Source organism: Electrophorus electricus, chromosome 17, assembly GCF_013358815.1.
Source record: "Electrophorus electricus isolate fEleEle1 chromosome 17, fEleEle1.pri, whole genome shotgun sequence".
Lineage (NCBI taxonomy): Eukaryota > Metazoa > Chordata > Actinopteri > Gymnotiformes > Gymnotidae > Electrophorus > Electrophorus electricus.
Window position 1 is genome coordinate 9,521,571 of NC_049551.1, and position 24,766 is coordinate 9,546,336.

The following is a 24,766-nucleotide window of genomic DNA, read 5'->3' on the forward strand; positions in this document are numbered from 1 at the left end:
GTTTTGGGCTGTGCTGGATTCTGCACTGACCAAAACTGAATTGCTTCATGATGGGCTGACACTGCCTCATCTTTACCAGGTTTACTATGGTGCACAGGCATGATCTAATTTAACAGTGTATCTCAAACTGATGGTTGATTTTAATAAAATTCACTGTAAATTACAGTTTCTATTCAGATCTATGCCATGCATTCGTTCAGCATTACAAAGAAAATCTGATGTGTAGTTTGAGTTTAGCTATTTGCTCTAACTCAGTGTAGTATGAATTATTGCATCCCACTTTTACTCAAAATGAGTCACAGAAGAATTTGTGCCTTAGATTTTTATTTTGGCCTCTGAGGCTGTTTTGATTCCAAGTCACTGTCAGAAATATGTTTCATTTCTGCGCTAGGCATGACGAAATGGGGGGGAATTGTGCTGCTTTCCACCCATACTTTGAATAAAGGCCCATTGTTAAGACTTTTTTCTTAAATAAAAAAATAATTCGTTTGCCAGTACTACTTAGCTTTGCCGATTTAGTTATATGTCAAAGTACATATTACGAGAGAATGTTTTTGTTTTTAATCTGGCTTGCAGGGTCAGTGCATGCGTGTGTGTGTGTGTGTGTGTGTGTTTTCATATTCATCCCTCTCCTGACAAGATTGTTTATAAAATCTTAACGTGTGTGCAAATGCTGGTTCTGCAGATAGGTGGGATTAGACACTGTGTTTGTGATTACATCCAGAGGCAAATTGATAGAGACTGCTAAGAGATGGACAGAGCAGCCAGGATCTTGTGTACCAAAGCCCTTTGTACATGTAAAATTATTTCTCTGGAATTGTGACTCACTGTCCAGAAACTGATCGTATCGTAAAATCTTAATGATTAGGACTGAAGACCTTTGTAAATGCTGTCGAAACTTGGATGCGCCCCCATGACCCATAATTTGGAACATGTCATCTTTGCCTCGTGGTGTGTAGGGCAAGGCTGGTTCAAGGGCAGAACCAACAGCACAGTGAAGGGACACTGGTAATAATTACAAATGACTACATTAAAGACTGAGGTGTTTGTCTTTTTTTTTTTTTTTTTTGGTTAGCTATAGGATGTAAAAACATTTCAGTTAATATTCTTAAAGAAAACGCCCTTATTGTTGCCAGGTTTTTTCGGCTTTAGTAAATTAAAAGTTTGCCTTCCTTCAACATTTTGTCCTGCAACATCCATGCATGTGTATTTAAAAATGCATTTGCCTTATTTGTATGTGGTGAGTTAGTAAACATTGGGCTACTGTTCATGGGGGAAGGCAAAAAGTCCATGACAAATGTATGTATAGTATATTTTGCTTTTGTGTACAACATAAGCTGTTTTAATATCCATCTGTTCATATTCTTGTGAAATAAAAGTTATTTTATGATGTTTGGACCTCTTGAGATTTTATGAACATTACTTGAGTTTTGAGATACCCCTTTACAGCTGTCCATGAAATATAATGTGAAAATTCTGTTTTCAGCAATGCCTGCTTTGTCCTTTAGCTCTTTATATCTTAAGGACTGAGGAAGTGCCTTATAGTACATTTCTCAGATGACTTTGACCCTTGATAATTTGAGCCAAGATCTCAACCTTTCATGTTCATACCTGAATAATCATCTGTAATCATCTTAACTATTCAGTCCTTCCTCAAATTAATCTCTGACCCCAGGAAGTGTGGTGCAGTGCCAAGGTATGCCTTATTTAACAAGGAAATAATATGAAAAGCTTCCATACTATCTCTAGGAAAAATGTAAACAAGCTTCCCTTCACTTAAATGAACAAATATTTAGTCAGACAAACATTTAATTTGGGTGAGAAAAATACTTCCTGTTTTCGTGGGGGTTTTTTTTGTGTTTGTTTTTTTGTCATTTGAAGAATAACAAAACCAAATGAGGGCATTATGTCCATATCACTAATATTTGCATAAACATCTAATTTCCATAAATGTTTAACTTTGCAGAGAAACATATAATATTCAAATTCCTAGAATCCTGCAGTGACAACAAAGAGCAAAAATAGGCCAGTCTAAATTTTCCACTTTAGGGACTAGCTCACAGGTTTTCAATCCAATATAAGATCCAAATAGTAGCATAAGGATCCAAATAGTAGACAGGTAATCAGGCTGCACTGCCAAGTTATTACTTGCTTCGGGTATGCTGGGAGCTGCATATGGACTGGCCGGGGGTCCAAGATTGGTTTGAAAACCTCTGGTCTAGCCTAATCAATAACTTGTGACTATACAATCTGGCCAAGGTCTTAAATCACCTGCTGCTTTGTTTGGATTGTAGGACTCCTAGGCTCTGTAACTGAATCACCACTTAACTCACACAGCAGAAGATGGAGATTGAACAGTAGCGCTCTAATATGCCGCTATACCTTTTAAATGCAGACTGTGCAGACTGGCTAAAAAACATTTGCTTGAACTGTTGCTTGTATAGAGAAGGGAGAGGGTTTGCCAGTGGTTGTGATGCAAGCTGAGGCAACACAGAAATGACAGGTGGATTGTCACAGCAGTCTGATATTTTAGTAATATTTCAATGATCAGCTAAAGAAAGTGTCCACTCAATCAAAGAAATAAAATGCTGTAGAGTACACATTATCCATCTTCTGATTTTAGTGAGACTTTAATTAAATATGATTTATGGCACATATTTGACAATATGTTAATAATGCAAAAATAACAATGAAACGAAAATGTGCAGAACATTACACAATCTGTACAATTATACACTGACAATTACACAGTAACTGTAAACATGAAAGAGAGGAGTTGGGCTTTTGTTACCCTTAGCTGTAGTCCCAATGTCCCTTGTCAGCAAATAGATAAATAAAGGTAACTGGGCTAGTCATTACTTACAGCGATGCTCAATGCAAGTGGCATATGAAAGAGCCAGAATCTTACACTGAAGACTGATTTACTATGGTGTGACAAAAATGAACTTCTCATTATCCAAAACATACCTGTAACATGGTAGCATAGACAGTGGAACTTTATTGATAAAGTGACCTCTGGTGGCAGCAAGATAAACTGAAGCGTACAGAGGCATTTTAATTGCTCTAATCCATCCAAATGCCTTCAAACATAATGGACATTTTACCTTTCAGCAGGACTTTAAGGGAATGAAAATACACTATAAATAAGGGCCTAAAAATGACTGACCAAAGAAGTGGCCTGAACTGAACCTCACTTACTCTAGACAAAAGGCAAAAAGCCCTCCAAAACAAACAGGAATGATGGTCCCCTGAAATTGCAGACTGCAAATTTGGGGCTGTGAATCCTGACTTACCCGATATATATGTAAATACATCCACTACACAAAGTCATTGTTTCATTTAAAACTAAATTTGCTGGAGTACAGTGCCCATGTCTAATTAGACTGCACTCATTCTAATGCCCTAATCTCTGCCCAGTGAAACTGTACATATAGCCTTCCTGCAGCAAGCAGTTGCAGACTGTATCCTTAATAATCACATTTCTAGACTATTATTGCACAACATAGAAGGCTAATTTGTTATGCTAAGATAAATTATCACCTGTGGATAAGATCATCTGTGCACAAAATCTGTCAGGTTTCCTCATCTGATCGGAAGGAGCACGCCAAGCTGCCAGTCTCTGCTGTCATCTGTCCCCTTGGCCAGCAGTAGAGCGGCTGCAGTGCTGATGCAATGGCTAGAGCGCAGCACTGCAATATGATGCCAAGTGAGTAATCTCTGGGCTGCAAACATGGTGCTCACGCTGCCTGAGAGACCTGAGGGCATGTAACAACCATCATCTGGCAAACGCAGCCCCTGCCTGGTTACACTAAAAATAATTTACTTAATAAACAATAAATAAAGTAAGAAAGGAAAACATCATCTTATTTGAACCATCACAAGTGTAAAACAGACTGGTGGGCTTGTTAACATCCATCCAACAGGCAAAAATGACGAGAACGGCAACTTGAGTCCCTCTTTTGCACAGATCCAAGAGCAGAATCATTAAACCTGATAGTAAAGGGACACCTGAACAGCTAGTTAAAATGACCATAGATACAATACAGCAGAGGACCAGAAGGTCACACTAGTGTTTGCAGGCCCAGACTGCTGCAGTGCAGGAGCACCTGCAGAGTCCCAGGCTGGGTCAGACATCGATGGCCACGCCGTGCTTGGTGGAGATCATGTCCCGGGTGCCAGTCAGGTACATGAGCACAGAGCAGAGGTGGGGCAGGGTGGCCGTGATGGTGATGTACAGCCAGTAAGAAATGGGCGGCGTGTGGCCGAGGGGGCACGCCCACAGGCCGTGCCGGGCGCCGTCGCGAACATGGTGTGAGGCGAGCGAGATGAAGAGCATCCAAGGCAGTGAGCACCATGAGTCCTTCAGGCGGCATGCCCACATGAGTAGGCGCAGCGAGAAGCAAATTGCCGGGATAAGCGTGGAGCAGTGCAGCGGTGGTCGCCGTGGCAGGTTCAGTGCCGCCTACCCGCCGCCATGTGGGACGACACAGAAAATACATGAGAAGGAAACCTCAAATGGGCTAAGCACCAAGACATTAAAAGAAATCTCAACTTCTTATCTGGGCCCCCTGCAGCCTCCCAGGATACCTGGAAGAGAAGCTGCTTTTAGGTCTCTCACCGAAGTAGCTTTTGTCCCTAGTTACTGAACAGGCAGCTAGGTAACTTAGAAAAATCCAAGTTATCTGTGTGGTCTACCAAAACCCACATAATCCATGCAGTATAGCAAGGGTTATGGTTACATAATGTAATTTAACTTATTCACAGGAAAATATGTACTATTGAAAAGTACAAGGCCATGTAACCAACATAGCTATGTGTGCTATATCTGCAGACTGAAGAGGCCTGCGAAGAACTGCAGAATTGAACATAATCAAAGTATTCCTCATCTCACACTGCTTCATAGCACCTCCGGTGCACACATAGGACGGATACAATTGGGCCCCTCATAAATGGCTGACACAGACAGAGGGATGCATGATGGCTCAGTGTGACTGACCTATTAGGTAGTATATACTATCAGAAATACTGCATTATTATTCTTATACTACTGTATAGATTTTGTAATTGCAAGAAATATGCCTTCAAAGATTTTAAACCACACTGTTGATCCCTTGACATGAAATAAATTATGACTGATCTGCATTATTTTGACAAAATTTTAATTATACACTGGATAAGATGTCAAATATCCTATTCAAAACCACTAGAGCTTCACATAGGGCTATTTGTGTTTGTTGAATCATGCAATTGCAACCTCTTACACTGATCAGGATGCTCACAGACGAGTCAAAAATGTGAATTGTTAGACAGCTTATTTGCATATTGCAGAGATTCAGCAGGATCAGTATTGTAAAGCTTAATGTTGCGATAATGATGAACAAATGATGCTGAAACACATCATTACATTTTCCATGCTATCGGCTTTAGCCCACCACACTGCACCAGTTTTGTGTCTTCCTAGTACTGACTAATCTGTTTCAGCTGTGATCTGAACATGTAAGACAAAAGACAGTCGAAAACGTTGCAGTAGATTTGGCCCTCCAGGAGTGAAGTTAATTTACAGACATGATGACTGATGACCAGCAGACAAGCTAGACTTGGCTGGATCGTTGGCTTTTGTTTTCTTGCATCAGTCAAATACTTAAGAGTCTTTTCATATGTACTGTTAATTGTTAACATATTGGCCTTTACAACTTTGGTATGGAAGAAGGTTGAATTGTTAAAATGAACTCTAATAAATCATAGGGTGCATTTATGGGGGTTTTTTGGACACTGACTATTATCAAATATTTTCAAAACATCCTGGGTATTCTCAAATATTCCAAGTGAGAATTCTGTGGGTGTTTTGATAACTCTGCATGATCCAACAAAGGTAAATTGTTTTCAAAATTACGCAAGCAAGTATGTTGCCAAGTCATATCCCAATCGCAATATGTAATCACAAAAGAGTACTGTTGACCATTTCACACAGCCCTAAATTATTAACCTAGACTAACACTCCAAAGGGTACACAATGTCCTCAAAGTAGTTAGGCAACTGGTGAATACTAAGCACTCCAGCCTAACTCTTGCCATTGGGCCATTTTTAGTCACTGAGCAATGAAGGACATTTGACTGAACAATTTCCTACAGGAAAGACCTGCAAGCCCAATATTAAGTCTATAACTCTAAAGAGTGTGAAAATGATTAGCTATCTGCCAAGCATATTTGTTCAGTATTGTTATTATCCCCCCCCAAAAAAATTTACTGAGCACCCCTTTACAATATCCTCATAATTTGGTTTGCGTGGCAATATGATAGCATACAGCATGCTCCTTTACAGATTAAAGGACTATTCTTTGGATGAAATAAATCATGGTCTAAATATGGTCTGGCTACGTTTACCGCATGTGGGCGCATGACCTGATCATCTTCAGGGCCAACATGTATTGGCATGGTAACTGAGTGGATAAAAACTGAGTAATAGAAATTTATTTTATGAGGCATGATAATTAATACATTTCAAACACACAACACATTATGCCAGTAAAAGCAACTGTTCTGACATTTTAAAATAACGGTTTATACGGATGAATTAAGATAACTGAAAGAGCAACATTTCATTGTGTTCTTAGGACATGCAATTTGCATTTCAAATGTTTTGTAGTTATGGAGATCAGTTCTGGAACTAGCCCTTCAGCAAAACTTGCATACATGCATAGTCAAATGAGTCAAAAAAAGACCTACCTTGAGTGACAGCGATCCAGCCAGGTAGAAGTGATCCAGGTCGATGACTGAGGCAAGGAAACCCGCCAGTGCTACTTCATAGAAGTCGCTCTTCTTCCTCAGACCAATGACGATGGCCCAGGACCACAGGCCAACAGCACCATGCACCGAATTGTCCAGTGCTGCACGGAGCCACACATGCTGCTGGATGAAGGGCAACGCCAGGACGTGGTCGGCCAAGAAGCAGAAGGCACCGAGGGCTGCACTGGCAAGCAGCGACGCTGTGCTGAAGGTCTGGAGCAGTGCCTGTGCCTTCTCCGTCTCCACGGCCAGGTTGAGTGGCGCACCTGCGTCCAGCTTCGAGCGGAAGCCCCGCATTGCCGGCCTCTGCCAAAGAAGTGGTCAGCGGCTGCTTTTACTGGTAATAAGCATAAAAGCAAGACAGAAGATTAAAAAGCTAAACAAACATAGCAAATATGAGTGTATAATGTATAACCCGGTAACATTATATGTCAATGTGATAGCTTATGCTTATCAGAATTATTTTTTTTTTCCCCTCAAACAGACATAGGGAAGACATGGTAATGAAATGCAAGGAAATTAGATTTTAGACTAATATAAATATAAACTGCATAGTCCTTTGCCGTTCGGCTGCGGATTAAGACTATGCTCTAAATATACACTACCAAATTGTGACAGGCAGACAGCCCACGACTGAGAGTTACACTCAGTAGCTCAGGTTTATGAATCACAGCAGAGGAAATTCTCTCTTTTAATGTTTTTACACCACCGTTTTCTCCAGAAGTTACGCTCCAATGCTCTATCTCGGAAGAAACCTGAAATGATGTTTAAAAAGGTAACGAGAAAGTTGGAGTTCATCACGTCGGTTAAATTCATGAAATGTTTTACTATGCTAGCAGAAAAGGCCTATATGAGAGATATGAGGCGAAGATGAGCGCGATGCATATTAATGTGTATTGATACAAAAATGACAAGGATATTTGCAATATGCTTTAAAAATAAAATAATAATCTACCTGCCAAATTTTAAGCTTGTCTAAGGTTTGAAATAAATACTTCCATCTAGCTGGAAGTGTGCCTCTCTTGTTAAATGTGGGTCACGTCTGAAATGGTTCCAACCTTACCTTAGTTTATAAACTACCTATGCTAGCTAACTACCTAATTGGTTTGGATTTACATCACACCATTAAATAAAGTTACTCCTTCCTGATCAACTAAAAGTAGTGTTCAAAGCTGTGAATCAACAATACCATGTATTGGGCACTCAAAACATAAATTCATTAGCGTTAACTAGCCGTTAGGCTAACTAAAATGCAGTGCCTAGCTAAGATAGCTGTCAATGTGATTCCCACACAAGCTGCAAGCCAGCTAGCGAGGTTATGTAGCTAGAGAAAACTAAGAACTGCATGATGTAACGTTAGCTAGCCCATTCATTGACAGTCTGCTTTCATGAAGCTACTCGCTAACGCTCTAGCTAATATACGACAGATGAATTCAAAGCCACTCATACAGAATCATGTTTGATATTCTAACCTAGCTAACAATTACACCGTACAGCCTAGCTAACGAAACCTAGCTGTCGCAACAGGATTTCGCCGGCAAACATCCGTTCCGTTAATATTAATACTGATTAATAATTAAGTAACGTTGATTAGTTGCTTCAAACATGCTTTGAGCACATCTCAGTAACATAAAATATCAGACAGAAAACGATACGGCTTATTCGACTCACAACATCACTAGCCGCCGGTTGTTGCTTTCAAGCTTCTGTCTTCTTTCTTCTTTCTTCTTTCTTCTTTCTACGTATAACGCTTGCTACGTGAACACAAACAACTAACGTTTCTCACGTTAGTTCAGGTTGTGGGCGACAGTTTAGGATCGAGGGCTTTTATTAATAGGAAGTCCTATCCAGTTTCCAGTCCGGGAAGTATTTTAACAGAAAGACTGCATTCTTTGTGTACCAGTAACATAATGTGACGTTTTATTGTTTAATTTAAGATGTTTAACCTGCGCTTAATAGAATTGAAGAATGTATGAATTTATCCATGCTTTAGCAGTATATCTGAAAAATAATCATGAAATTACTCTGGTTACTTGTATAATTTTATCCACAAGCCCAGTTGGTACTCCCTTATCAAGAGATCAAACTAATGGCCATCCAGTTGCATTAACTGTTCCGTTACCTGATCCATTGATTAGGAATTCTAATTGGAAATATAGTTAGTGTCAGCAAGCATACACAGGGCTAAAATAGTAAGTGGCATTTATTTATGAATTACATTTTAAACAATTTATATAAAGCAAAGTTGTTTATATGATAAACAAAACTTAAAATCAAGAAAAAAAGACAATAAAAATACAGCATGATAAGAGACATATAAACACAAACTCTAAAATTTATATTTTTAACATTTCTCATTCTGTTCAAGTCTAACTTTGTACAATTACGCTTTAAGACCTCACTGAAAACAAAGATAAAAGTGCTTGTGAATATCAGTACTGTTCCCCAAGGTCAATGCACAGGCTGCAAATGCACAGTTGCCTTTAAGTTTAAAACATACCTTGGGAATATCCAAAAATTCTGTGAGGAAGACCTCAGGGATATGCAAATGTGAGTTAATAACCAATACAAAAAGGAGGCTAAGCCCTTAGGTGTTTAAAAAATAAACAAGAGCACTTAAATTGTGTTCTAAATTGAACTGGCAGCCAATGGAGAGTTGCTAGAACTGATGAAATATGATTTCTTTTCTTGGTGCCAATAAGTAACCTAGCAGCAGTATTGTGCACTAATTGTAGGCAGTTTAAGAGAGATGGGTTAATCTTAATGTCACACTAAGATGAAGAGTAATCAATGCAAAGAAATATGAATGCATGAATTGTTTTTCTAAGATGAAAGAAACTGCTTTTCAATACAGAATTGAATTTTGTGTCAAATGTAAGGTCTAAATCAATAACAACACCAGGATTTCTCACTACTGTTTTAGCATATGAAGACAAGTCACCAAGGTTATTGGAAATGCTATTAATGAGATAAAAAGTATCAAATTAAATTACTTCTGAATTGTCCTTGCTTAATTGAAGGAAATAGACCCTCATCCATCTCCTAATGTCCTTCAAGGAAATTACTGAAAGACATTAAGGAACAGTTTCTCATTAAGTTTCATGGGGAGGTAAAGTTGTATGTTGTTCATATAACAGTAAAAGCTGATGATGTACTTCCAGATAATTTGCCCTATACAGAGAAGATGATAGACCCTAATAGAGACACGTATGCAACACCACAAGTCACATTGGTAGAGGATGAAAAGAGGTTACTGTCCCAAACTCACTACAGATCCCAACATGCTGTTCGTCACCCAGTTAACAACCCAGCCAATCACAGACAGTTCATCAAATCATTATAACCGGATTATTCACATCACCTGTTCTTCTATCCCCAGTGTATTTAAACCAGCCTGCTCCTTCTTCCCATTGTGAAGTATTGTCTCTGGTTTCACTGTGCATACCAAGTGGGTTTCCTGTTTTGACCATTTGTGTACCAGATCTTGTTTTGTGTTATCTACCTACGTTTTGCCTGGCCCTTTGGATTAGTCTCCCTGTTTTTTGGATTGCGTTTTGTTTTTTGACTTGGGCTACATTTACTCTATGATTGTGCTTATCCCTGAACTCATTTTTCTGACTGACCCTGGCTTGTTCTCTGACTATGAATTTGGATCACAATAAAACCCAAACCTTTTATCCGCAAGCATCTGATGCTGTCTGCCCCGTTACAGTTACCAGTATTTACTGAGAATGTTCTGTGCCTGAGGTAATAAGTAAACCACCTAAGGGTCACTCTCTGTAAACCCTGCCAGTATTCCAAGTTGCCTATAAGCATACTATGGTCCACAGTATCAAAAGCAAAACTGAAGTTCAATAACATGCGCTGGCACAATTTCCTGAGTCAGCAGCAAACAGTAAATCTTTTCCAGCTAAGTTTAATAGGGTATTATTTTTTGGTTACCTGGCTATTATCATTTAAAGTGAATGGATCAGTGGCCAAGGTAAAAATCAAACATGCAGTGCACAAGACTGGATGAGATGGTACCATCCAAATGTTAGCCTTGAGCTCCTTACAGCAGCACAGACTCTGTTGCTTGGGACTGTAAAGTGTTGCTATTGCAGGGAGAAATGTACGGAAACCTGTAAGGACTTGAGCTCACAGAAGGTCACAGAAGTGCCTGCCATGAGACAAAAGAACTGGAACTCCTTTCTATTGGGTGGTGGGATTTCTTAGAGGAGTCTTCCAAAAGAGAGCTGTAAGTGAAGCATAATAAAAAGATCAAAATGCCAAGAAATAATATAATTCTGCCATCTGCTGGCCAAAATTCTAAGCAAACGTCAAATAACAGTTGATAACTGTCGATTGGATATAACTGAATAATTACATTTAATAGTTCTTCTTTTAAATAGTCAAATATCGTCAAAATGTTGCACCCATTTCATTGATTTCATCCCAGACTCTTATGCAGTTTATGATGCAACAGGTTTTGAATTCGCGTTTTACTGTGGTTTAACAGGCATGCAGGTTTACAATACATGCAGACCACTTTGCACACCATTCTGAGAGTGCTCAAGAAGTCAATGTATTTTACAGTTTGAGCTGTTCTAACAGTACTGACCAGACAGAAGAGAAGTGACTAAGGAGCAGAACCATTTTTTAGGCCAAATGATTCAGAGCCTAAATAAATCTCCAAAGCAGGGTGTTTGTGGTAAGAAGTGGTTCTCCACATGCAGTAATTACCTTAACCAGGCTACATGAGCATAAGCACTCTCTTGGCTATCTGGCTAGTGCTGAATTAAATTTACTTCAGGACAGAGAGCTGATAAATATGCTTCACTGATCTCTAAAGGGAAAATCAAGAAAACGTAACAGAAGATGGTTTCTGTCTCTTGCTCTTTGGGTGATGGGTCAAGAACACACACTCTGAACCACTCTGATATCCAAATATCCATCATCCCATATGTATATGGATAGTATTTAGGCCATTGGGGCAGCTCAAGAAGGGACATTTGTGTAAAATCAGGTTAAATACTATATATCTGGTAAAGTGGTGCTTTAATCAGTAGTAGAAAACAGACACATTGGTGTGAATTGCTGGGAGAGGTGGCGTGCTAATAGGGGGCAAGGGGTAAATGAGTGGCGATATGCAGCTCAACAGAATATACAGTTGATGTCCTGCTGTATCAGCATCTTTCAGCATTTGTGTCAGCATGTCCTGTTTGTTTTGCCAGTGCCTTTGTGTGCTTGGAAGGTGTGTCACCATAGACTATGTATTTCCGACCTATATGTTTGAATGTGCACTGTGTGAAGGGCTTACAGAATCACATGACTCATTTAAGTTTATGCAGAAATTGTAAGGTTACTCAAACATTCCAGCAGAGCAGTCCAGCTATGCACAGCAGGATTCTTGTTTTAGGCACAATCAACGTTTCTCTCTTTCTTTTCCTCTTCTCCCATAAAACTCACACTCACACAATCAGACATACAGGGCAAACAGTATAAACACACACATAGGTGTCCCCTGACTCACCACACACACACACACACACCCACACACACACACCAACCAAGTCTTAGTAGTGCAGTCTACACACACACTCCACCCACTCTGTTAGGGAGGGTGTGGAGATATCAGACCAGTTAGACACACTCCAGCTACAGAGAGCGCCTCTTTCTCCATTTGCCAATCCTTCACAAGCTTTTCTTTCAGAGAGAACACAGCTAACTAAAACATGGGTTTGTGCGTTATTTTACTGCTTTCTTTTATCTCTGCATTTCACTTGAGCCATGGCCAACAGCCAGTGGAGGAGGAACTCATTATACCAAGTGAGTAGAATTGTTTTTTATTGTTGTAAGCATCATTACTATTTTTGTATGTTCATCAAGACATAGAAGAATATAAACATTTGGATTTATATTGACACAAAATTGTGTAATGTGGGAGGCTTGGCAAAATGCAGAAATTAACTGTGTAGAACACAGTGACGTTTATTTAACACACATAACACCACGAAGACAGCAACGCACAAATGCTAACTTGGAGTCAAACACCAACAACTAAATAAGACTTTATACACATGCACAGTAATGACATAAAACGAGGAACAGATGTGATACATGGGGAGGGTGTAGTCAAGCAAATAAACATACTGGGAGACGTCTGGGAGGAGGGGGCCGTGGCGTGACAGTTGGGGTTTTATTAATATCATTATGATTAATAAAGCAAAAACTTCAGTGTTGTATTAACACCTACAATGTTGAGTTAACTTTTATAATGTTCATTCATATAGCTGGAATGTTGACTATGTACTAGTCCCTTAAAATCAGTTATTATAGTGCAGTTCTAAAAAAGAAGAAAAAACATGTACCTATCTTATTACCACTAGTGAGGTTTCTGTTTAGATGACTGATGCTCTTTGATGTTTAATAATCCATGAATGCCCGGTCTGTTGTGTCTTTTTGTGTCTACTTTAAGGAAAGGCACAGCTCTTGGGAGGGTGGTCTGAAGTCAACCCTCAGAGACAAGATGTCCAAGAAGCAGCTGCAAAAGCAGTGGAGAAGTTCAATTTGAAATCCAAGGCAAAGTATCATTTCAAGCTTCTGAACATCATATCTGCACACACAAAGGTAGGGTATTTTCTCTCTTTTTAATTAATTAGATTAATTTACACTTATATTGATTTAAGACATAAGCATTACTCCTTGAGATAATACTGGTAAGTACACTGTATTTAATCATCTCCATTGTAGAGGTGAAAGAAAGGTCTGCTCAGTGCACTTGGTGCATTTACTGTTTGTGTTTGCAGGTCACAAACATGATAAACTACATGATTGAGGCAACCATTGGAAAAACAGAGTGCCTAAAAACTGAGCCTGCAGATTTGGCTTTCTGTGCTTTGGGAAAAAAGGTAATTTTGATGTATTTATTTATTTTAAACACTGCTGCTGATTTAATTATTCCTTTGTAATACGTGTGAGCTACTTTCACTATGCCCAGCATCATGTAAATATTTCAGAAATTCCTAAATTCTGTTATTTTCCTTAGGCGCTTATGTGCAAGTGTGAGGTTCAGTTCAATCCAAGGCAGATGAAATATGTTGCCAAGATGGTCTCTTGTAAGAAATGATTCTATTTCTGGATGGACCTAACCATCAGTAGAATGGACTGTATTCACTACCTGCACTGCACCCACCTTCATATAACGAGTTTTATATTTACATTTGGACTTGGGGAAGCTTATCTTTCTTAGAAGATACATGTCATAGGAAATGACTTGCAATTTATTGATGTGCTATGACACACTCTGGTAGGGAAACAATGATATAAAAAATTAAGAAAATGTAATATCTACATTTGTACAGCTTGAAAATGAATTAGAAAGTTATGGGAATAAACAAATACATCTCATTTGTGTTGTTTACATAAATGTAAATGCCCCGCCGAAATAAATATATAAGTGGCAGTTGTGATTATAATTTTAGTTCAGCTAGAAAGATCTATGCATCTTCATGTTGCTGGAACTTCCTTTTGAGCGAATGACTGCATTCGGCATTTGTGCAGTAGAGCAGCCCAAAGCATGTCTGACAAAGCACTGTGGTGACACACTGGGATCCATTACTCATTTACTGCCATGATACTATTTTTCCAGTGGTCTTCAAGCAACCCATTCTTTGTTTGTTTTGCAAACTCCTTTTCAGTTTTTCCTCTTAATTATTGGTAATTTATTGTTCATTTACTTAAAATGTGTTCTTCTAAAAATACAACCAGTTGACAATTTATGAGATATATATTTTTTAACAATCTTTAGATTACAATAATGCAGTCATAACACCCCAGTATATAGACTTATATAAATGTAGTCACTTCTTGTTACAGTAAGCTATATAGTGCCATTGTTCCAGTTGTTGCACCTTTTTGGGGATGAGGTTCTGTGAGACTCCCACAGAGTTCCCATTTACAAAGCTGTTTCTGTTTTTGACACCAGCTTTGAATTTAAGCAGTGAGAGAGGAGAATGTGCTGCTTCCTAAACCTGTGTGATGAACAAAGTGGTTACTTTGGAACTTAATGAATTTAATGAGTCATGCTTAAAAAAAAAAAAATTCATTGAATTAATTACAATTTCAGTTAACCACTGCTGACTTGCATAAACATGCACTGTGTTCACAGTTTACTTCCCGAGCTATGTTCAAAAAAAGAACTGGGTTTACATAATTTTTCAGCAAGACTCACTTTGAGATGATGTGTTGTATCTCATGGTTTTCCTCCTCTTGAAGCTTCAGCAGGACTTGCTGAAGGATGGGCAGGTCTAAGTTAACATACTGTGCTACCTAAGAAAAGCAAAGGGATAGGCTGAGCTTCAGAACTAATAGTAGATACTTTGAGCATGATATAGGACAATATATGTTGACGTACATCCAGGCTAACTTCCTCTTCATCTGTGTCCATGAGGAATATACTCATGATGTTCTCTGATGGTCCCTGAAGAAAACGCTCCCATAGCGGAAAGTCTGAGCTGATCAGCTTTCTTCTTTCTTTGAGTGAGTTGTAAATTAAATGCAGCATTTGTTTGCGAAACTTCAGTAGATGCTTTCTGTAGATCATTTTAAAGTTTATAATTGTAGTGTTTTTATTTTGTGTGTGTGTTTCTGCTTAGCGAAGTGTTACACTGCTGTTTACTCTCCAGATACTTAGGGTATTGGAAGAGTGCTGCCACATCTGCAAATATCCCTCAATGGGAGCCTCAGAGGACTTCCTTGTCATGTCAACATTTTTTTGTGCCCGCACAACAGCCTCTCTAAAAGTACTTCATCTTCATGCCATTTCTTTCAATCACTTACATTGTCAGCCCACAGCCCAGGAAACCTCAGGAAGTGTGGAACTGCGTGATAAGTTAAGTTAACAATTACTATATTCCTCTCCAAATCAGTAACAGCAGACGGGGGAATGACGAGACGACTGGGCAATCCACCAGAACGTTATCCACTGCACAGCATTTCACACGCCAGTGTCAAAAGTATGACATCCGAAAAGCTGCCTAGAGTGAGAAATATTTGTCCACTTGTCCAGTAGTTCATTTCAAACAAAGCTAACAATAAATGTTAAAAATGAAGATTATTGGACTTGTTTGTGCGTATTTCAGCAATGAATCAGTAGTCACTCATATAAAAAGTCCTAACAATATCCTTGAGAAAATGAAATAATTATAGCATAGCCTCCTGGCCCCCAAGTGCTTGATAATAAATGCCACACAATGTTTACACAATAAAGCATTTGTTACTGTCTTCACTGATTAGCACTTACTGTGTACCATCAACATCTGGATAACTACTACACAGATGCAATTCTTAAGACATATTGCGCATGCATATTTCAACAATGAGTCTCAGGTAGTCAGCAACATTAAATGGGCTGGCCAATAAACTCAAATTGGCTAAAAGCATGCTAAGGCCTGGCACAAACTATAAACATCCATGTATCCATCCTTATGTAAGTTCATTTATTGACCTCTTAATAAATATTAAGGGATTTACTGATTATGGAAACCAAATAGTTCCTATAATCCAGCAGGAGAGGCGCTGCTTAAACAAAGCATAGCCTGGAACTCAAATGGATAAACAAATCGAAACTTGTTCAGGGTGCCACTCTGCCTCAGTCCTGTCTGTGGAAATAGGCTCAGGGCTCATTGGACAGCAGCCAGTCCTCAAAACAAAATGTCAGCATAAGAGGGAATAAATGAAGGAGGGAGGTGAAGGTGAACACTGCAGAGTTTGGCTTTAAATTTAATTTAGAAATATCTCAAGAAGGCTTTTGGTCTCTGGTAGACTTTTTTTAACTGACCCAGTTCATTACGCAGAAGTCTTAAGCAATACAGCAGCATGCCACCACTGTGATGTGATCAAGAGTTTGAGAAAACACCACCCCCAAGGAAAACCTACTTAACCAAGCAAACAAGCAAACAAGCAAACAAACAGTCTCCTACCTCCACTTTGATGAATGCAATACAAGGCAAATTCACTTGGGTCATTTTCTATCTGAAAGAATAATGTTGATTGCACATTAGCATTTTTTTTTCAAATATGCAAATGGTTGAACAAACTATAAGAAATTGTTCAAGGAAAAATTGAATTTACACAAATGTTCCAGTTACCTTGTGTTTGTCCAAAGTTTGCTTTTTTAGCTTTGCACCAGCACTACAAGGTTAATGTGGCTAATAAGCAATGGACACTTAAAGCTTATGGAAGCATTATCATTAGCATCATGCAAACTTCATGCCTAAATGCCACTTGCCTCATAATATTGTTGTTGGTATAAATAATACAATGTATATGCATAAACAAAAAAAAATGCAGTTGGAAATATGCCCATAACTAGTCATAAGTTTCCATTACTGGTAGCTATATAACTCTAATAGTTCCCATGCAAAACTAGGGAAAGAAAATTGGGTCAAAAGCAGAATTGGTTCACTATATTTAGGGTAAATAGCAAATTAATTTAAATTCCATCCATTTAGCTGAAAAAAAAGAAAAGCTGATTACTAATACAAATTTGTTTAGTGAATATTTTATGTGTTTTTTTTCAATGATGAATACTATACAAAGCTATACCTTAAATTTATGTAGAAGCTGGATGATGACATCATGTGTCTTCAATCTGCTGTTGATGCGAACATTTGTGGTTGCACCGTATGCAGGTGTAAAGATTGAAGTCTGAAAGTACAAAAGAATTCAATATTTGTCCTAATCACATTAAATCTATAAAGTGCACTACATGGGATTTGGTCATCACTGCTTTTCTGGACTTCTATCCCTAAACCAGCTAGTCTGAATTGCTTTGTTTAAACCAGAATTTCCCAGTGTTGCTCCTAAAGTACCCCTGCACCACACTGTTTCATCTTGTCTTCACTCTCAATACACCGGAATCTCATCAGTCAATTGATAAGTGATTAAGCAGTTTAAATGTGGCTGTGTTTGAGGGAAAAAATAAACTAGCCATCACACCGGCTCGCAATGACACCACCACTGGCTACTGGAGGTCTCCCTTGCTGGAGTTCTAGTTGTGGTTCCCTGTGTGTTTCCCCACCTGTACCTGGTTTACCCTAGATTAGCCTGTCTATTTAAACCTGCTCTATTCTAACTTAATGCAACTTTGTTGTGTGTAATTCCAAGATGTATATTCCTGGCAATGTTGTTCACTGATCTTGGATTTGCTGTTACCAGTTTGGGTTGCCCTTTGGATAGTTTTCCTGGCTGATGTGCCTGTGTTGTCAGACCCTTGACTGTTGTTTTACTAAACTCTCTGGATTACGTTTTGTACTAGTTCATTTGTTATTAAAGCTGCACATGACTCCTCACCAGCTCTCTGAGCAGTCATTGTTACACCGGGGTACTCCAGGACCAGCAATGGGAATCATGGCTCTGGAATCTGCAGTTGTGTTCAGATTTCTATTTTACATTCCTCTAGTGGGCCAGAGTACCAAATTCAGGTTCTGTGCTTCAGTGACCAAGTTCCCAGTGGTACTTTCTGACCTTGTAATTATAGAAATGACCGTTAATGGAGAAACGATGCTGCCTATCACTTTGTTTCTCCTCTGCTGTCTTCCTCTTCACTCGCTTCTGCACCAGAGATGCTTCGCTCCTGGTACGGAGCAGGGAGGAGGTGTCTTCTAGAATAGGCTGGGGCCGCCGGGTCCGGAGCGTCCTGCTGTAATACTCATTATAGCCTACATTTGAACAGGAAAAATAGCTGTGACATTATCATGCCCATTACAGCTTAGATTTACAATATATCCCTTAACCCCCTCTTCCTCAATGACCCTTATTTAACAATATAAATATGTATTGGACATATTTTCATGTTTTAATTATGTATTGTGGTCTTTAAAACTTTTAAAAAGTTGCAACCAAAAAGTACAGTGTAGTAAAACCTTTTTCCATAATGACTTGCATGTAAATGTGGAAATGCTTTGAATGAAAAAAGTATTTAACCTGCAGCACAGCTCTTGAATGTTTCTGACCCATCTTGAATGATTTCTTCCAATTCATCAATGTAATTAAGATTGTCAACTTCTCCCCAGCGGGTCATACCTCTGAAAAAGTAGAGTAAGTGAATGAAAGAGTGAATGTATGAAGGAAGGAAGGTAGAAAGGAAGAACATTTTCAGTTCTGTATTGTTTGGATATGCATGAGCTAAATCAGACTATCAGACATAGATATGGGCATCTTTTATGAAATAATAACCCTTCATATGTTAAATGGACCCTGAAGGCCAATAACCTCTTGTTTCCAAGTGGGCTGATGGGGTCTGGAGACAAGCCTGGAGACTCGGTGCTGTCAGATGGCAGAATCTGTTTTTCATCCTGGATTTTGAGGCGGATTGGTTTCTTAATTCCCCAAGACACAACCAGAAATCCTTCAAGTGTCACCTGGCCTGTGCTATTCTGTGGGAAAACAACAGTTCACATAACCAAACCATTCAGCATGTGCTCAGCTGAGGGCAATGTGTGGTATATGTGTTAAACTAGCAGCCCTTCTTTTCACAACATATATGGATAACCTAAAAAAGCCCCAGCGTTAGCTTAAAAGTAACATAAAAAATAATTTCCCATGGAATGTTAGCATAGTGGTCAGGGGGGATATGTCAAATACCACAACCAACCACACATTTTTTTCCTGAGGAAAAATTTTTGCCTGGCCTGATAAAGACAGTAAAGATAGTATGCACAAAATAACTATTATATAACTTAGACCTTGGTAGTTTGAGTTTCATTATTTTCCCTAAGATGCATCCGACAGTTCAGCTATAGTGATCACTTGTTAGTCTTTCTGTGCCCCAGCACCAAATGATTATAAAACATGGTTCGTCAGCTATCAGAGTAGTTTAACATGATTCTTCATCTTTCAGAATAGTTAAACATAGTTTTAGCTTGGCTATTTTTAGATCCAGGCTGAACTAAAAAATTGCGAATTACAAATTTACCCGACACTTTTATCCAAAGCGACTTACAATTATGACTGAGTACAGCCTGAGCAATTGAGGGTTAAGGGTCTTAAGGGACCTTCCAATTACAACTCAAATACCTTCACCACTGAAACTAGAAAAACAAGTACTGGCCAAAAAAAACCCTAAAACCATTTTTGATTACTGAATAAAATATTTATTTTCATGTTTAATGTTGGGGCATTCCTTTAACTTCCATTTAGCTCTGGAGGATGACCAAATTTCAAGTTTAAAACAACCTGTTCTGCAGCATTTGGAAAATACCAGGCATTTACTATCATGTGACAAAGACACACTGTCATTTTACAGTAACAACATTTGGAAAATACCAGGCATTTACTATCATGTGACACAAAAACACACTATCATTTTACAGCAACAACATCATGGCTTCCCCCTGTGAATGAAAGCTTGGAGCTGCACAAGTTTATTTGAAGAAGACTGTTGTCATTGTATGTAACACAGAAACCAAAAGTCCTTATAAAGGATTTAAATCCTTATAAATAGAAAACCAAAGTAGCTTATGTTATGACAGGAAGGCAGCTCTATGCTCCTGAGCAATATGAAAACATTTAGTTTCAAGAATAAATGTTAATATGCTATAAAGACCAAATAAGCATAAAAAACCTAAACCCAATCAAATTAAATAGGCAAGACATTATGACTGTTACCTCATGGACATTTAGTTGCAGCTGGGCCTTGTCCTCCAGAAAACAATTGTAGGTGTTTAGTAGAGAGAAGAATCTCATCCTTTGTGTATAAAAAAGAGAAAGAAGTCTACTGTGATGAAAACAAAAGAACTACAACCAACCAACCAGTTTAACAAGCTGCCAATAACCTTGAAAGGTTCTCAGTCACTAACCTTGAAAATGTTCTCCCATCCCCAATGTGAACGAGGCCGCCCGCCTGTCCTGCAGACATTTCCAAAACCTCCCAGATATGACAAGAAAATAGTATTTTTTTAAATTCTGGATCCACTCCCTCATAGCAGAACCCAGAACATTTTTTCTGAGAAGGTGCAGAGCCATCAAAACAGTTGTTTCTGGTACAGGTTGATGATTTTTCTAGTAACTCCCAAGATGTGTTCAAACTTGTTCATTCAGAATCGGAATCTTTGGTATTTGAGTTACAGCTAATGAAACATGCCACGTCGAGGTGTGCACAGCCAACAGGCCCATGCAGACTTTCAGCAGTCTTAAGCTGCTTGTGTGCAGCATTCTGAGCTTATCCAGTCCTGCTTTCACTCTGCTGCATAGGGCTGTTCACAGAGGTTATGTGGACTTTTTGTTTGAGCCAATGCTTGAGTAGGCTTGCGCTTGGCCTCAAATGCAGGGCCAACGTTCAAACAAAATGAAAATGAAATTACACTGGGAAGACTGACTGACAGACAGACAGACAGATAGAGAGATACATAGATAGAACAGAAGTTGAGGAAGTACATAATTCATGTAGAACATGCCCACCTGTAGCATTCCCTATACTTAGCATTCATCTACTTAAAAGCATTTATCTACTTTTGTGGTTTTATGTGTTTAGTGTTCATTTGATGTGTTTGTGTATTTGTCTTTACCACTTCACAAATGTACTTGAATTTTAATTCCCTCCAGGTACTTTTCATACACATAGCTCACAAAACACTGTTGTGCATCAGCCAACCAACTGAGCAGGCAATATGGTTTTCCTCTGACAGCTCCAAACCTGTCAGACAATTTTTTTTAACATAATACCGCCACCATAGCTCCACCGCCCAATGTACGTGCACATAAACTGGGAGGCAGAACAGCGTGCTCACCTGTTATCGTCCCAGACCCTATGTCAGCAGTCCCACTCTGGAATGGTGCCCATAGTTCCTCAGAGAGCTCCAGCAGATCCCATGGTGGCAGAGGTAAGGTTAGACCACAAACCTGTGAGAGTATGAACACTAGGGTCAAGTGACTGTCAGGTTTTAATCACTGGTAATGGTGGATAGCATTCAAGTCAGTGCTGTGCTGTAACTAGATCTGACTCACCTCCCCTCTGTGCATTCTGGGAGTGTTTGGCAAGTTGTGGACTTTTGAACACACCCATAAGTACAAATCTCTCACTTCATTCCACAATAGCAGGTTAACTCTCTCTGCTCCATGCACAAACAGCAGATTGACCATAAACCTTGTATTATTTACAGGTTAACATGAGCCTTATTTTTAATGTTTCAACTGCTTTTTTTTTTCTTGTTTGATTTTTTCTAAGTTAAATGTCTGGTTTTAATGTGTGATTAAAAGGAGAGCTTATGAAAGGGGAATCACAATTTACTATTTATTCAAACACAGTGTGCTTTTTGCTATTCTGGACTGTATTCTGTTTATTTCTCTGCGAATGGAAATAATTTCACACAATAACAGGATGACACTATTTTATTGCCCTTTAAATGTCCTGTTTGCTATCTGTCATAGTGTAATTCTTGTGGCAATATTCTCTGTGTGTATCAGCATGTGGGGAATATGAGAGTCTTGAATGTAACAGTTATGAGCACTGGGGAGAAGCCACTCTAGCAGAATACAATAATGAATGAACTCTGAACTTTGACCTTTGTACAGACCGGGAAAAGGCAGTCATGTGGTTGTTTCCTTTATTATGTTACTGTGTTCCAATTCTCCAACAATTGTTGTTAGTTGTAGTCTCTCTCAATACACAAAAACATAGAACATGAGCACACACACAAGAGAGAGATGAATACACAGGACTAAAGAATTATATAAAATATAGAACTGTTTATTTAACAGTTGGAAATAAACCACTGGAAAATATTTTAAGATCATAAGTAAAGCTTATGAAACCTTATTTTCATATGTCTTTTAAGATACCCTAAACAACGACAAGCCTTCTGTACTCTACTGTCCCTCCCACCCTTTTGTTATGTGTTTACAATCCCTGTACATACCTACATATAATGATAAACATTTAAAACGGATACGTTTTGTCAAATTTACCCGTGGTCCATCGAAACTTGTGAATGGATTATATGCTGTCTATCTGTCTAAGTGCGATAGGCTGCAGTTGCAAATAGATAGCGAGTTCTACATACTAAATAAACATGATTGTGAACGTGTAAATCTCAAATGACCAGCAGATGTCAGTAGAGTGTTGGTGATGTGCAATGTGGAATTATGAAAACAATCTGATAAACTTCACGGACATCGCAGTGAGAAAACAAACTTTTTTTTTTTTTTTTGCTCTGCATTTTATTTAGGGAATGAAAGAGTTCTATTTTTAGTTACATAATTAAAAAGTATGACGTCCTATGGACTGTCCTGGATAATTCTTACCCTGTAGAAATACCGAACTATCGTGTCCATTGTGTCATATGTTCAAACACAGAATAACTTTGCATTAATCGATTCGCAAGTGTTTAGAATTAGAACCGGTAATTAGAATTACAGGATATTTAAAACTACTGTGACTCAAGCCGTCGTTATATTGATCTGAGTTCATCTCGCTAAAGGAAAACGTAGAGCCGGATAGCTAGGGTTTCAGGATGCTTCGAAATCTTGTCTCACTGATATGTTGTTCTGTGAGCTTGCCAAGGCTCCGCCTCACGTTGCACGAAGATTGCATTCCTCTAAGAATCTCTTGCCACGGTGTCTGTCTGTGATGGCACGTCACACGTGATCATCCTCATCTGTCTTTAGCATATGTAGCATTAAGATGTTCATTAGTGCTCATTTGCATGCTAATGACAATTTACCCGTTCAGGGTTGAAGTCTGAGAAGCAGTGCCTGTTGCGTCAAAAGCACGCCACATTAGCCTTTAATTAAGCAGAGGCATTCTTCAAGTTTTTTTTTTTCTATCAGAATTACTTATTTTGACTCTTTGATTCCCCATGCAAATTTGCTATCAGATTTACCACATTTTAATTTTAAGATGATTCAGATGAGGGCCTCTTAAAGGACATTTCAAAAGTATGTGCTTTTCAAACTGACTTTTCATAGTGTCTCTCCCGTGAAGAGACTTTGCTTTCATTTTCCATTGCGCATGTGCCAGGGCTGTTATCTCGTGCCCTTCGGCCATCGCAGGACCGTCAGCACGCAGAGTCACAGTTGATATTTGTACTAGCACACGATCTGCTGACACACACGAACCTAACGTCCTTGAAAACATGGCCTTCTTGAAATCTGACAGCAAAACTTGGCACAGCACAACCTTTTCTGAGCATTTCGTGTTTTACTCCGATGCTCAGACAGACACTTGCAGTAACCAAAGCCCTTATTTACACCCACACCCCCCATACGGCCCTAATAGGAAAAACTGAGAGGATGGGGCCATAAACAAATACTTTGGGAAATGGCATTCCTGTGCTAAAAATAAAATAAAGCATACGGGCCAGTGGGCAACAGGTGGGTCCTGTCACACAAAGGCTGCTTGAATGTAGGGGCCACTAGCAGTCACGCTATTGCTATAAATGCTAGGAGTGAGGATTCTGGGACACAGAGAACAGCATAATTGCTGCCTGCACACTAGAGAGCAGAAGTCTTGCCACACTCACATTTAACCACACAAGATGAAACAAAAAGCATATGATTATGAGTTCATGAGGAAATATTACTGACTAAATGTATTGTTCATCATCATTTAAATAAAAATAAGATGGATTCACTTGCTCTACATTTTCTATATAACACATTATAATTATTATTACCTATTTACTTACTTACTTGCTTATTTACTTACTCCCTGGGGAACATTAATGCCAAATATTTAATGCCAAAACTCTAAACTATAGGTATAGATTTAGAGATTTAAGCTATGGTATATTCTAGTTGACAGTGAGCACTGTTTGCTGGTCTTCACTGACGCTGCTCTTCTGTGTCTCTAGAGGCTTTGTGAGGTTCCTCTCAGCTCCAGTACCTCATATCTTAGCATAGATATCACACAGCTGCTGCTGTCTGTCACCTTCAGCAAACCACACATGCATAGTAATACTGACAGACTGCATGGCTAGGCATGCTACATGCACACACACACA

General features: G+C 38.9%; 2 protein-coding genes across 10 annotated transcripts; one reads left to right on the top strand and one right to left on the bottom strand.

Moving 5' to 3' along the window:
• Positions 1–2,611: 2,611 nt before the first annotated feature.
• LOC113577625 (transmembrane protein 267) lies at positions 2,612–21,808 on the bottom strand. Of its 8 annotated transcripts, XM_027010379.2 has the most exons (12): positions 21,774–21,808; positions 21,557–21,668; positions 20,627–20,694; positions 20,436–20,514; positions 19,041–19,204; positions 18,753–18,853; positions 18,294–18,487; positions 17,373–17,474; positions 16,748–16,799; positions 15,181–15,299; positions 14,998–15,095; positions 14,310–14,797 (listed from the first exon to the last, which is right to left on the bottom strand). In XM_027010379.2, the coding sequence occupies exons 3-12, from the start codon at positions 20,683–20,685 to the stop codon at positions 14,722–14,724; spliced, it is 1,044 nt and encodes a 347-aa protein (XP_026866180.2). In that variant the 5' UTR covers positions 20,686–20,694; positions 21,557–21,668; positions 21,774–21,808; the 3' UTR covers positions 14,310–14,721. The 8 variants fall into 8 exon arrangements, with proteins under 8 accessions (XP_026866185.1, XP_026866186.1, XP_026866184.1 ...); XM_027010380.2 differs by lacking the exons at positions 14,310–14,797; positions 21,774–21,808 and adding an exon at positions 7,016–7,122 and having other exon boundaries at positions 21,557–21,744; XM_027010378.2 differs by lacking the exon at positions 21,774–21,808 and having other exon boundaries at positions 21,557–21,744.
• Positions 12,389–15,712, top strand: si:busm1-57f23.1 (uncharacterized protein LOC368621 homolog). Of its 2 annotated transcripts, none has more exons than XM_027010386.2 (4): positions 12,389–12,593; positions 13,243–13,394; positions 13,574–13,675; positions 13,813–14,229. In XM_027010386.2, exons 1-4 carry the CDS (start codon positions 12,500–12,502, stop codon positions 13,891–13,893), a joined length of 429 nt encoding a protein of 142 aa, XP_026866187.2. In that variant the 5' UTR covers positions 12,389–12,499; the 3' UTR covers positions 13,894–14,229. The 2 variants fall into 2 exon arrangements, with proteins under 2 accessions (XP_026866187.2, XP_026866188.1); XM_027010387.1 differs by lacking the exon at positions 13,813–14,229 and adding an exon at positions 15,695–15,712 and having other exon boundaries at positions 12,421–12,593.
• Positions 21,809–24,766: the final 2,958 nt, after the last annotated feature.

Excerpts from the sequence above, each read along its gene's own strand:
- LOC113577625 (XM_027010379.2), bottom strand. The coding sequence starts at position 20,685 with ATGTCTGCAGGACAGGCGGGCGGCCTCGTTCACATTGGGGATGGGAGA. Across the intron at positions 20,515-20,626 it reads GATGGGAGAACATTTTCAAG|GATGAGATTCTTCTCTCTAC; the intron begins GTTAGTGACTGA and ends TTATACACAAAG. Across the intron at positions 15,300-16,747 it reads TTGCATTCATCAAAGTGGAG|AAAGAAGAAAGCTGATCAGC; the intron begins GTAGGAGACTGT and ends ACTCACTCAAAG.
- si:busm1-57f23.1 (XM_027010386.2), top strand. The coding sequence starts at position 12,500 with ATGGGTTTGTGCGTTATTTTACTGCTTTCTTTTATCTCTGCATTTCAC. Across the intron at positions 12,594-13,242 it reads GGAGGAACTCATTATACCAA|GAAAGGCACAGCTCTTGGGA; the intron begins GTGAGTAGAATT and ends GTCTACTTTAAG. Across the intron at positions 13,395-13,573 it reads TCATATCTGCACACACAAAG|GTCACAAACATGATAAACTA; the intron begins GTAGGGTATTTT and ends TTGTGTTTGCAG.